Source organism: Mangifera indica, chromosome 10 (genome assembly GCF_011075055.1).
Source record: "Mangifera indica cultivar Alphonso chromosome 10, CATAS_Mindica_2.1, whole genome shotgun sequence".
NCBI classification, from domain to species: domain Eukaryota; kingdom Viridiplantae; phylum Streptophyta; class Magnoliopsida; order Sapindales; family Anacardiaceae; genus Mangifera; species Mangifera indica.
This window is the reverse complement of record NC_058146.1, coordinates 4,701,996-4,716,272: the sequence shown is the minus strand read 5'-3', so window position 1 is coordinate 4,716,272 and position 14,277 is coordinate 4,701,996. Positions and strand designations below refer to the sequence as shown.

The 14,277-nt window shown below is 31.1% G+C and overlaps 1 protein-coding gene and 1 long non-coding RNA gene across 4 annotated transcripts; one reads left to right on the top strand and one right to left on the bottom strand.

Annotated features, from left to right (window-relative positions):
* Positions 1 to 3,302: 3,302 nt before the first annotated feature.
* On the top strand, positions 3,303 to 5,692 carry LOC123227125 (dof zinc finger protein DOF3.6-like). Of its 3 annotated transcripts, XR_006504445.1 has the most exons (4): positions 3,303 to 3,573; positions 3,773 to 4,938; positions 5,164 to 5,416; positions 5,520 to 5,692. XR_006504445.1 is itself a non-coding variant. In XM_044651810.1 (2 exons), exons 1-2 carry the CDS (start codon positions 3,523 to 3,525, stop codon positions 4,745 to 4,747), a joined length of 1,026 nt encoding a protein of 341 aa, XP_044507745.1. In that variant the 5' UTR covers positions 3,303 to 3,522; the 3' UTR covers positions 4,748 to 5,105. The 3 variants fall into 3 exon arrangements, 1 of the variants encoding a protein (XP_044507745.1); XR_006504444.1 differs by having other exon boundaries at positions 5,164 to 5,692; XM_044651810.1 differs by lacking the exons at positions 5,164 to 5,416; positions 5,520 to 5,692 and having other exon boundaries at positions 3,773 to 5,105.
* Positions 5,693 to 11,697: 6,005 nt separating this feature from the next.
* On the bottom strand, positions 11,698 to 13,016 carry LOC123228290. The gene is made up of 2 exons (XR_006504664.1): positions 12,775 to 13,016; positions 11,698 to 12,673 (listed from the first exon to the last, which is right to left on the bottom strand). It is a non-coding gene; the product is annotated as an uncharacterized LOC123228290 (long non-coding RNA).
* Positions 13,017 to 14,277: the final 1,261 nt, after the last annotated feature.

Genomic DNA, 14,277 nt, shown 5'->3' with positions numbered 1-14,277 from the left:
TATATATATATATATATATATACATACATATATATATGTATGTATGTATATATATATACATACATATATATATGTATGTATGTATATATATATACATACATATATATATGTATGTATATATACATATATATATGTATGTATGTATATATACATACATATATATATGTATGTATGTATATATATTTATGTATGTATGTATATAAACCTGTCATTTGGAAGACTTAAAACATGACCCGACCCTTTAACACGATGGAAATGTCAGAGCCAGCATGATACAACTCGACATAACCTATTTCCATCTCTAGCTTTGTAGATCATACCACTCAACGGTACATAATTTTTTAATACGATGCCTTATTGTCTTGAAAGTACATGCATGATTGATAAATACAGGAATTATGCACAATGTAGGGAAAAGCAACCGCCACAGGACCCATCTCATGTATCATAATCTAAAACCAACAATGAATATATAAATCTTTTTCTCATTCACTTTTGACCCAAACATTAAATAAGAAAAACTAGGAAAAATACAAAATTCGTGAAATTTTTTTCATAAAACAATATATTGTCCATTTGTGTGATCTATTCAGTCAGTCAAAATTTGTGTCCCCCAATAGAAAGTAAACTGCAAGTCTATGAAAACAAAGAGTTAATATTACGATTGAAATATTAAAATTTTTACAGATAAAATCTAAATTTGAGTTTTTATTATATTTATAAAATTTTAATATACTTAATTAAATAATTATAAATATAATCATTAAACTTAAATTTATTTTTTCAATTAATACAAATAAAATCTCTAATTATAAATACAAGTTCGTGTGTACGTATAATATCCCTAACATTTTGCCCAAGTTTATCCCACATAGTAGGTTATGATTCAGAATCAATGGTGAAAATTTTGACCACTCTGATAAGAAAAATCTTGGCCTCATGATTCATGTGGGGACCTTGATGTGTGGTGGATGTGAGACCAACTTTTTCACTGACCCAGATGGATGAGGAAGATTTATATTATGATTATTGTTTATATTAATTTTGTTTTGAGTAATAATAAAGGGATTTATATAAAAAGGGATATGAGTTCAAATATATAATAATTATAAAATTAATCATTAATTTAAAATTTGATTTATTTTGTATGATTCATTTGTTTGAAAAGGCTTGTATTATTTATACTCTACAGGTAAATAGGGTTGGGCATGGGTAAGGACAAAGGCCTTACAAGAAGGTGACGTGGGACCTGATAATCTGACGTGGCCTGTGGAAAAGTAAAAATGCCCCGACCATAAGCATCTAATGACGACTCCACTCTTCTCTGCGTATACGGCGGCTTGGCCACCACCACCACCTTACTGTTTTTTTCCTTAGCCCTACTCAAGATAAAGAAATTTATCATGAAATTTAAATAGATGAATAAAAACCAGAACACCTTGATGAATGACAAAGAAGAGAAGGGTTGGTATCATTTAAATTGTTTTTAATTTCTCATACATAAATATGATAGTCAAATCGTATATTAAAAATTTAATTTTTTGTATTATATATCATATTATATAATAAGATATATGTTTTAAAAATTAAAATATTATTCTAAAAAATTTAAAATTTTTTATATACACCTAACTATATTATTATTTAACTAATTTTCTTTAAAAACGTATATCAATATGTATCGGTAATATGTATTATATTATATTATATATTTATTGTATCGTATTAATTCAATACAATTTATGATACGTATATTTTTTTTATCTATATTGTATCATATTATGGGATATATCTTATATATCGTGAGATAGGTAATTAGATGCATACATCTTTTTTTTTTTTTTTTAATTGTGAAAATTAAAGTATCACATATATGCAATTTTCTTCGGATTCCAAAATACAAAATAAAAACTTCTTGTTTGGGGTTTGTGAAAAACGATTCCTTATATTCAACGGATCAAGTACAATCACTGTATAATTGTGCAGTCCCCATCGTGTTAAAGGTACATGGGTTAGAATTAAAGTATCAGATACGAATGTTCAAGAAATTTTATTGGGATTTTGCTTCCTGTGCCGCCTTGATTAGTGGAAGAATTGTGACAAGCAAACTAGGTGTTTGAATATTCTTCATTTTTTAGCACATTAAATGTAATATAACTGTGACTAATTTCTTCAATTTTGGACCGGAATTGATATGAACTGTCTAGTAAAAGTTATAGAAAAATGTTAATTAGTAATTAATTATGCATTATTTAAATACATACATAACTAGATATAAACCTTGGCTTTAACATGTATATTATATATATAATCGTCTTTGTCTTACTTGTCTTTGTCTAGATGAAGACTTGTCTTATCCAGTGAAAATGAGTTTGGAAAAAAGAAGAGAAAGGGTCGGAGGGTGTTAAAGAGGGAGAAGATTTGTCGAAAAATTGAAACCTTTAGGGGAAAATATAACTTTTCAAAGTTTAATCCTAAGAAAAAATTATTATTTTTTAAGGTTTACGAAGAAAATGAGTTAAGTTTCATTTTTTTAGTATAATTAGTTAAATAACAATTTTACCCTTAAATCTAATAGATTAACTTTAACCATCTATGAGTGGGTATTTGAGTTACAAGATAGAAGTTTGTATGTACACTAAACCTTGGGTGAAAATAAGTCTTTTAGTTTTTGAATTAAAGATAAAGTAACACTAAATTATATAATAATATATCATCGTATATACCTATTGATTGTACATATAATACTATTTTTTTTTTTTTTTAGCCAATTCAGTCATTTAAGTTCCGGCATATGTGAACATACCCTTTGCAAAAAACGCATTAAACTCTTTTCGCAATTTTGGCACAACAATTGCCACAGTTGGCTGTCCCCTTTCACATCCTGTTTGGTCCCTAATGGTTGGTGAGCTAGTTTCATAATTTATGTAATCTCTTGCCGGCTGAAGAGTAAAATTACAGTGTATAAAGGGCATATTTATGGGAGTTTTACTGTAGAAAAAAATATTTAAACAATGTGTGTATTTATATTATCTTTTCATGCATGCAAAAATCAGAACTCTCAAGGAAAGCCCTAAGAAACAAAGGTACATTCGATTACGACTTACAAAAACCATGAAACTCACCTTTTTCTTTCTTAATTACATAATTATTATAATAATTAAACTATAAACTCAACATTTAATATTAATTAGGGTCCCTTCTCTTCTTTTTATTCTATGCCTACTTGCATGGATTGGTGACTAATATCTTTTTTGAGCACTGTAAAACTGTATCAAAAGAGAAAAGCTTACATGTTAAGAAACCAGAAATATTGTTTTCCTTTGAAACCCTAAAGAATTAATAAAAACAAAAAGAGAGCAAAGAACAAATAAATAAACCCACTCTCCTTTATCTTTTCCATCTCCTTGCCTCTTTCTCTTTCTCTTTCTCTGCAACTCTTTTGTTTGATGTGATTCTCCACCATATCTCTAAGAACCCATCTTCCTTTACAAAAAAAATACAGAAATCTTGATAGCCACCATGGTTTTCCCATCTATTCCTGTCTATCTAGATCCATCCAATTGGCAACAGGTAGTGTTTTTTATTTTATTTTCTCTGATTTTCACTCTTTATAGCTACCTAGCTTCTTCTCCCAAAAAGCAAATTAAAAGTTGAATAATATTCTTATCCTTTTTTAATCTCATCTTGAATATACGAAAATCGCATAAATGTATTTACTTTGATTATTTTTTGTACTTTCGTTTTTTCATTTTTGATTTTAATTTTACAGCAACCAAATCAGCAACCTGTAGGAGGCAACACTGAGAACTCGCAGCTTCAACTACCGCCGCTACCTGGATTAGGTGGCGGCGGTGGTGGCACGGGCTCAATCAGACCCGGTTTGATGGCGGAGCGAGCTCGACTGGCGAAGATTCCTCAACCTGAAGCAGCCCTAAAATGTCCAAGATGTGATTCTACAAACACTAAATTTTGTTACTTCAATAACTACAACCTTTCGCAGCCTCGCCACTTCTGCAAGACCTGCCGGCGATACTGGACGAGAGGTGGTGCACTTAGAAACGTACCAGTCGGAGGTGGCTGTAGAAGAAACAAAAGAAGCAAAGGAAGCAGCAGATCCAAATCTCCGGCTGTAACCGAGAGTCAAACCGGGGCGACCTCATCTAGTACACTTGCTTCTAGACGTTCAACAACTGATATCATCGGCCACATGCCACCTCCGCCCTCACAATTACAAATTTTGCCCCCTTTACATCATCTTAGTGGTTTCAATTCAGCTAATATTGGTTTGAATTTTGGGGGAATTCAAGTTCCAGGGGTGGCAACTGCTACTGGTGGTGGTAATAGTGGCAATAATGATATTGAAATTCGGGTGGGAGCTGCGTCAGGAGGTGTTAGCGGCGGTGCTGGTGGTTCTTCTTTAATTTCAAGTGGGCTTGTTGAGCAGTGGAGATTGCAACAGGTGCAACAATATCCTTTCTTGACGGGCATGGAGCCAACGACTGGTTTGTATCAGTTCGAGAGTGAAGGCGCCGTGGCGCCGAATTATTATGTTGGTCAGCTTCGGTCAAAGCCGATGGATTCTCCGGTTACGCAGTCGGCAAATGTGAAAATGGAAGAAAATCAAGGGCTAAATTTATCACGAAATTTTTTGGGTATATCAGGAAATGATCAATATTGGAATACTAGCAATGCATGGACAGATGTCTCTGGATTCAATTCATCTTCCACCAGCCATTTTCTATGATATTTTTTAATCTCAATAGCCCCTTCTCAAAAAGAAACCTCCCTCTTGCTTTGTGGTTAATAATTATATTTCTCTTTTTCCTTTGGCCTAAAAAGTGATTTCAAATTAAGGCCTTAACTCTCAAGATCAAACCACTAAAGATCGTAAGTTGACATGGAAATTATGGATATCGCTGAAAGAAATTTAGAACGGTAGGCTTTTAATTAGTCTTTTTAACTTCTTTTTTTCTGTATGTTCATTTTTCCCCCTTGTGTTAAATGGGTATGTAAAATGTGAAGGAGTATGTGTTCATGGAGTTTGGTGTTTGACATGAAGGACTATATTGCTATAATGGATGAAATGCAGTGTATTTAGTGAATTTTGTCCATCATATGTTTTCTTCTGTGCTTTTGATATTCACGTTGCTTTCTCTTCAGATGAGATGAACTAATCTCTTTGCCAAATTGGGATAACAATGAGCCATAATTCTTGTTGATAAATCGATTCAGATTATACAGTAATCAAGAGGGGATATAAAGTGAGCAAGAAGAATCTTGGCTCATGGATCATACAGTTGAAGAGTTTCTCTCGCTAATTTGGTTTAGTAGCAGCATTTTCACAGAAGAGCTCGTGTCATTTCATATCAAAGCCTCTGCAAAACAACAAAAGAGAGTTAAGTCTTCATCCTTGGTAAGTGGAGTGGCTATTGACAGAATTTATTGGCGTTATAGTTAGTTTCATGAAATGTAAGATCTCTTCCACCTCCTGCAACTCTTTCTCTCTGGTCACACAGAGACGTTTTGCAGATGACTCATCCATGTACCCTTTAATAATTAGTCGCACGCCTTGCTTCTTTTGGCCAATACACTCCGCAGCATCCTTACTTCGTAGTTTCTGCATGTCTTGTTTCATCATCAACATACAGTCAGTACCTTTAATCATCCGATGGGCAATTTCAGTTTCCAATGTAACTCTTGGTGTCGCATTGTTTTAGGACAATTTAACTGAGGTAGTTATTTTTCACCCTCCCAGAAAATTGATGAACCCGTCTAAGTTTGTGCCCATTATCAAGAGAGAGAGGCAAACGACTTAATGGTGAGTGTGATTTCCCAATTACATGAATATCAACTTAAGAGAGTACTTATTTGTTGCTTTGCGCTGCATTGGATGACGAAAATGATTGAGTAATCATAGGAAAATTGACCAAATCAGGCGTACTATTTGTTGTTTGTGCCGTACAAAATCAGAGAGTGTGTGTATTGAGGTGGACAAGAAGACGAAGCTAAAGAAATGCCAAAACGCCACTAAAAACCATGCAAGAGAAGCCAGGTCGTTGGATTCTCCAAAATTTTTCAACCCATTTCTTCAAATTTATGATCATGATGTCACTGTAATACTTCTCTTTTTTGGTTAATCGCATATTAAATGAGAGATTGGAATCTGGGTTTTTGGATCTGCTTTCGCAATAACCAAGGTTGTATTTTAACAAGGAATAAAGCTATCATTAAACTGTTAAAAAAGCGAACTCTCTCTTTCTCTCAAAGAATGCAATGGGTTTTCTAGTTTTGACGAGAAAGAGATCCTGAAATTGTAGATGAAAATGGGGTCGCTTATAAAAAAGAAAAGAAAGAGAAAGGGAAAGATTCAACTGAAGAAGAAGAAGAAGAAGGAGCTCGGAAATCCAAGCAAATTACTGGGGTTCTTATGTTGATGCCCACATGTTTATGTGTAGGCGTGAGATGTTCTCTCTGTTTCCATTGCAGCTTTCACTTTTTTGAGACGTCATTGCTTCCTCTATCTCTCTCTTTAGATCCCAATCCATGCGAGCTCGATTCATTTTCCTCTCAGTCGTCACGTTCTTCCACATGCGATCAATAAAATTTCTATGTTAGATACTTTCGCCATTAATTTCTAGAAGCTTGATTGGCAAAATATAATTGTACGAAAAGAATCCAAGCATGTCTATGGTTATCATGAAGCCCTAGTACTCTCCCTTCTTACATCAACTAACGTGAAAGATAACAAGTAACTTTTGTCTAAAGACTAAAATTACAATTGCCCATTTAAATATTTCATTCAAATTTCTCAATATTAATTATAATTTTGATTTAATAAATTAGTTAATTGAATAATTTAATAATAGTTTACAAATAATCAATCTTAAGTGATCAATAAAAATAAATTTAATATATTTAATAATTATGATTTGAGTAAATAATATTAATATAAATTTTAAAGTTTATTGAATATTTGATAGAGAGATCTGATAACCTACTATGTATTAGTTAAATCTCTTCTCCAAAATCTATATATTATCATTCAAACAAAGTTTCAAAAGTAGAAGGCAGATCATTCCAACATAAAGAATTTTGACACTGATACGAATTCATATTACATCAAAATTCATGTATTTTTATAACCTTAAAAGATTTTAATTCATTATTTTATAACATTGCATAAATCCTGTAAATTAGAATTGAATAATTTTATATTTATGTTTGTTCTATTAAATAAAATTTTCTATCAAAAACATGTCATTAGTTGAAAGATATGGGTTAATTACCCAAATCAATTCTTAATTAAAATGTGTAAAAACTTATGCACATAAGTTGTTTGCTTTTAATGATGTCGATCTCTTGTACAGTGGCAGCAATATCAGCATTTTTGTAACTTTTGTTGATTGATTGATTGATTACTCCATGCAATTTTGTTTATTGCAATCATCTAAGAGTTCAATTAATCATCAATGGATGCACGCGTAATGAAGCACTAACCTCATAGATTTGTCTTGATTCTATTTATTCAATTCAAACACCTTTAGATGTTGCCTTCATCATTAAGGAGATTATCTTCATTTGACTGAATAATAACAAAAACAAAAAGGCATGTATATAACTTAACAAAAATATTTTATATATATTTATATATATTATTATAAATTAAGTGTTATTCTATCTTTAATTTAAATTTATTCAACTATATGATAACACGTGTATACATATATATATATGTACATACTTATATATGTTATTACATAATTGAGTGATTTTAAATTAATGATAAACTAATAACCAGTCATGTGAGTGTCAAATAATAGCATATGTAATAATCACATGTACTCATGAGTGCCAAATAATTAATACTTCTTTCAATATCATTTGCACGACGAAAATTAGTAGCTTTTTCAAGTCTTCCTCTTTTGCTGTCTCCCTTGAACATTTGTGAATGCCTTTACTTCTCATTATTGAAGTTAAAGAGCTAAAGACCCCTTAATCGCAACTTTGATTTCGTTAAGCAAAGTATTAATGACACTAATTAAGCCAGGGACTGGTAAATGATGTCTTATAAAAGGTAAACAGTGTCCAGGTTTTTTTTTTTTTCTCTATAAAGTCTTGCTTTTTATACTTGAATGGGAGCCATTAATATTAAATTTTGATAAAAAAAATTCCAACTTTTATGGACCACGACTCCATTGAGTGCTGAAATTCCTGTGAGAATATTTATTCAACTACAAGTAATTTCCTGCAGAGATGCTGATTAATTTTTAACTTGCTTCTTAAGTAAATTGGTCTTGACATTACGAAAAGGAAGCCTCTCAATCCTGCTAGTTGATGGCGATCGATGTAGACCTTAGTGCTAATTCGTGTAGAAACTGATGATGCCACTAAGCAAACACGTTAGAATATTAATTATAGTTGCTAATTTGGATTATTCTATGATTAACAATTAATTATTCCTTCACTTCACGACCTTTGACTAAGAAGATAAGTTAAGACCAATAGAATGCCAAGTGTGTGGCTCATTAATTTTATTCTCTCTTTTCATGTCCTTAAGTGGAGTTTTAAAGACAACTAAATCAGAACTCCTTGTTTGATTTTACTGGAATAATAGTTGAAGCTTCATACATAAGGAGGGTATCCGAGGGTGTTGATGAAGCTTTTTCAATGTCTGTCAAAGTCTAATTTTACTTTAAAGTTGATTGGATGTGCCACCAGCTTTCTATTAAGATTTAAAATGTCTTTTTGTCACAGAAATAAACTGATTTACTTAATTGGACGAAGCGAAAAATAATAAAATTTATGTATATATATATATTTTTTGTATAGAGATAATATATTATTATATGATTAAATAATTTTAAATTAACGATAAAGTAACACATAATTATATTATGACATATTATCTATATACTGAAAATATTAGTTATTATATATAAAGAAATATTATATTTATTTACTATAAGTAAATAAATATATATATATACTTATATGAGTTATTATGTAATTAATTATTATTTTATTTTTAATTCAAAATTATTTAATCATATGATGATATATAATAAATATGAACTCATTTTGGCACTCAAAATAGATATGCATGCTTTTATTGTTAGATATATTTATTTGTGTGATACATGTGAAAAGCAAAACATATCATCTTGGTATAGAATCGAAATTTTTTCTCAAAGTCAACCTTCATAGATGACTATTATATGTATGTATAATTCGATTCAAACTATAAAGCCAAATTGAACTATTTAAAAAGTACAGTATGGTTTGTAAAATTATTTGGTTTGACTTGACAAATTTTTTAAAAACAGTTTTCAACTTGGGTTGTTATTTAGATAATTATCAAACCAAACCAAACTAAACTATAAACCGTATTTTTTGAAAATACATATATATAATTATATTTGACAAAATTTTTTCAAAAAGGGAAGTAGGTGCATAACTTTTTCTTTTCATATTTATTTTATCATTTTCTTTATATATATATATATATATTATATATATATATATATTTCATATTTAGTTTACATGTTTATATTATATTCTAGAAAGTTGTAATTCAATTAATTTTATTAAATAATATATTTTAAAAAGTGAATGATTTTAATATATTTAAATCGTAATCCAAACCGTATTTTATCAGTTTAATTTGATTTGAAACCTAAAATAGTTTGATTTAGTTTAAAAAAATTTTAAATTGTTTTTATAGTTTGGTTTTAAAAAACTTTCAAATCGCATCAAACTAAACCATACACACCCCTAACAACTATTAACAAACAATTGATAGATAACGATCCATGGATGGCAACCGACAAATTGCAACTAGCATAAGAGCTACTAACTAAGCACTCTAAGAATAAAGAATCCTTAAGGACTAACCATCTTCTAGCTAGAAGTCTCACAGGGAGATGTTTGGGTCACATACACAATAATCTGGGATTAATGAGATATTCCTTATCATCAAGGAATCAATCTCCTAAAATAATAAACAACAACCAATAGAGTGTAGTTATTACACCTACTCTTTCGAAAATGGCTATCACATTATTACTCTTAATTACTACATTTATTCAAATGTAATCGTCTCATTAACAATTTGTAAAGGATTACAAGAGAAGGTCAGATTGGAAAAAGGCAACTCAACTATTATCATTAGCACACTATTTTGGATAAAAAAATGTTATTTAAGAATTTAACAGATGAAAAAGTGTTTTCTGATCAAACCTTAGGTGAACAAATGTTAATCTCTGTTTAAAATACCTAGTGGATAAGTTCAATTTGATACAATACTCAACAGAATATAAAGATGTGTGTGCTTCTTCACCTATGCTATTGTATTATTAAGGTAGGTGGAAACAAAATATTATTCAAGAATTGGTTTGTTAATTCAAATTTTCACGGATACATTAGCAAACGGTGATGTTAGAGAATTTAGTCTTAACAAATTAGTTTTAACTGATAAACTTCCACCTTGGCCGGCTGCTTATTTTGTGTGTGGGGTTTGGCATCGATCAGAAGAAATTACAAAGGAAGCTATTTTATCTTCTATTGAAAGTTGAAAAATTTTATGATTACACAGATTATATAAATTTAATATGGTAATTTTTAATTAAATAATTTTGAAATGAGAGAGAAAATAAATAATTATATCATTCAATCATAAATTGTTATTTTAATTTTATAAATAAAGAAATGAATTATGTGTTGCTGGCAATGTTTTGGGCCAAGACGAACAATGCATGTTGTGGGTCAACTGTCAGCTCAGGCCACATTCATTTGTAATCAAATCAAAGTCCAATAAATTGCGTGCAACGTAAAAACTCAGTTATTGTTGTGGCGGTAGTGTGGCATAAGGGAGAATGAATAGAAAATTTGGAGGATCGCAGCCCACGGGGACTCCATCACTGGTAGGGTTGGACTCGAACTGAGTTGACCTCAGCTGAGCTCGGTCGAGCTCGAGCTTGAGTTATTCGTCAGATTTTCTAATTAAAAATTTTGATACAAAACGGCGTCGTTTTGATCAATATGTATTAAAACGACGTCGTTTTGATAACAAAAAACGAATCGAGTCAAATTTGAGTTGACCTTAGTCGAGTTCGAACTCGAACTCGAGCCAATTCTATGTAAACCGAACCGAGATCGAGCTCGACTCGACTCGAATCTAACCCTAATCACTGGTTTGGTCCTTCGTTGTGGTTATCATCTTTGTTGGACACGACCATGGAGGGAGAGATAGAGGCTGGTAAGTTCATTGGAGAGAGAGGCAATGAGACAAGGGATGAAGACTGCAAAGTTTTTCGGAGAATGATAGTTTCAAAACCTTTGAGAGAAAAAAATCACTTTTTAAATTTTGAATGAGAGAAAATTGTAAGAGTTTTAACCTAAAAGGAAAATATAATAAATTTTTAGTTTTTAAAATATTTTTAGTTAAACGGTATTTTTACTTTTAAACATATTAGTAAATTTTAATATAATAATAAATATTTGAGTTTTTTAAAATTGACGAGTAGAAGTTTGAGATTTTACCAAATATTGGGTGGGCATAAGTCATGAATCAAATCTTCAAATTACGTCGAACGGTGATTAGATTGATTAATTTTGCTTTCAGTGCATACATAAACTTTGACTTGATTACTTTTCTATGAAATTAAAATATGATTTTTGATGTCATTGCCATCTCTGTTTCATCATCAAATCAATTATCATTTAATGATTTCCATTATCCAATAGTTTCCAAAAAGACATTGTCATTAAAGGCTGACTTCCATTGAAGGTTCAGCTTGAAAAAATATAGGATACACACAATATACATGAATGGTAACTCTAATGAAGAAGAGGGTTTTCTTTAGTCGAAAGCACACAAAGCCATCGTCAGTTTGCGACCAACTCCGCGAGGAGGCAAGTAAGAGTGGTGGTTGGATCGCCTAAAAGAATAGCCGCAATGGTTTTGAAGATTACCTTCACCATCCTGATAAATTTGTTGCTACTTCTTTGATTCCTATTGTAACGTTGAATAGGCAACTCCACTTTCTCCAAAGCCAAACTATAATCATGGTCATAATTAGCCCCTTTTCCCCATCCCTCCAGCGCCATTTCTGTCGCACAATTCACATGAAAATGGTAGTTCTCGGTCTTCGACACATAGCTCCAGCCCCTGATGCCGGAAACAGTACCTTCACGCTTTTTCTTGTTGCACCAAAGGCAAGTTGATAACACCTTATCACAGAGAGCAAAGTTTACACCATCAACAAGTAAATTGCTGGGCAAGTTACGGCAGCAAGGATGCAGATCCCATCCATTTTTTTAATCGTGATAGACAAAACCTTTAATAGGTTTTCCACAGGCGTCACAGTATCTCCTACACTTTTCACAAGAGCAATTCCCTGGAGGTTGAAATAAGAATTTCAAGGATGAATTCTTGAAGAAGTCATGATGAGCGGTGCCGCTGGCAAACATACAGTCTTTATGAAGATCAAAGTTGCACAGCTCGCATCTGTATCGGGACCCAAACCCTGGCTCCTTGCATCCATCGCATGTGTAGGGTTTTTCATAGCTTTTCAGCTCGAGCTCATGGTCGGCGTGGCTAGGGTGAATCTTCCCCATATATACTCGTGTTGTGCACTTGAGCAGTTAACAATGTACTCTTAGTAAACACTACCTGCTTCAGCGAAAACATTAATAAATTAAAGTAATTAGTCCATTTTGAGGAGCATCTAAACTGAAAATAAGAAACTTGGAATACACAAAGATATAGCAAACCCAACAAATGACGGGATTGAGCTACTAGGTTTTTGTACCCAGATCCACTTAATTAGCTATTAAAATGAACTGGTCACAGGAAGAAGAAGATCAGAAATATCGGCCACAAGTGAATACGAAAGACGAAGAAGAATAGTTGATGATGGGCATTCGTGAGGGAGGAGTCTTACCTATATATACACAAGGATAAGCTGGCTAGGTTTGCGATTTCTTCGCGTTTCAATTAAAAAAATCAATGCAATTGAAGCGAAATTTCTCGGGAGCTACGCTAACTGAGCACGTCATGTGTTTTTTATTTTAAAAGAATCAGGAACACGTCGGTGTTTGTTGAATTTATTTTAATCGGAAATCTACTTATATTTATAAGATAACGGATATAATAATCAAATTTATAATTATTATATTAAATAAATTTAAAATTTTATAAATATAATTTAAAATTTTTAAAATTTTATTAATTCTGCTAACTCTTTTCACATAGCGTCATGTGTTTTTATTTATTCTATGGTTGGTAGAAAACCAGAAATGGAAAAGGCCGTCTCCATCAACTCTAAGGTATACGCGGGTATTTTTTGGGCGGCCAAGGATTGTTGAGGAAATTCTATTATCTTGTAACGGTTTGTCCAAGATATCCCAACGATTCCTTTTCTATCTGATGTCAGCATTCAAGGAAAAGTAATTTCGTTTTTAATAATGATCCTATTTTTAATTAATACGGATGACCTCTCTAGACAAGACACGTCTTTAGAGATTGTAATTTCTTGAGGTTTATGTTTTCTATTCATATTCATCAAGAAACGCGGGATTTCCGACAAGGGAAAAACTCCTCATGCGTGTAAGGGAAAAAAACGTAATTTTGTTTCATCAAGACCTCTCTAGACAAGGCTTTATTATCTATATGCTTTCAATTAATCATATTTGAATTATATACAGTTAGATTTGAATATTTGAGTGTAACATTTTCTCGTTTAATTACAAATATGAATAATTAATACAAAATAAGAGAGAGAAAAAGAAATAGATTCACATATAGACAAAAAAATGTAAGTAAAAAGTTAAATTAATTTGTCTTTCGATATACAATATTTATAAAACATCATATATTTTGTAAAGACTTTTGTCTAAATTCGAGTCATTATTTAGATGTATTTCATTATAACTATTCTATCAATACATACAGTTAACGCCTCTGTCTCTATATATATATAACATAATTAATGGTTTGATTCAAACTTCAATATTTTATTATAAATAACAAAATTATACAATGTGAAAAACATATATAAGATTTTAAATTTCTCCAAACCATATATATCTAATTATAGTTAATTAAAATTTTGTCTAATAAAAAATGAAAACATTTAACTTTCAAGCCTACTAAACTTTAATAATGGATGAAATGTATTTTCAAATGATTAATCAATTCATACTATATAACCTTACAAAAAAAAAAAAGAGAATATTAAAGGTGGATGATTAAAAAAACTTATTAAAACAAAATAA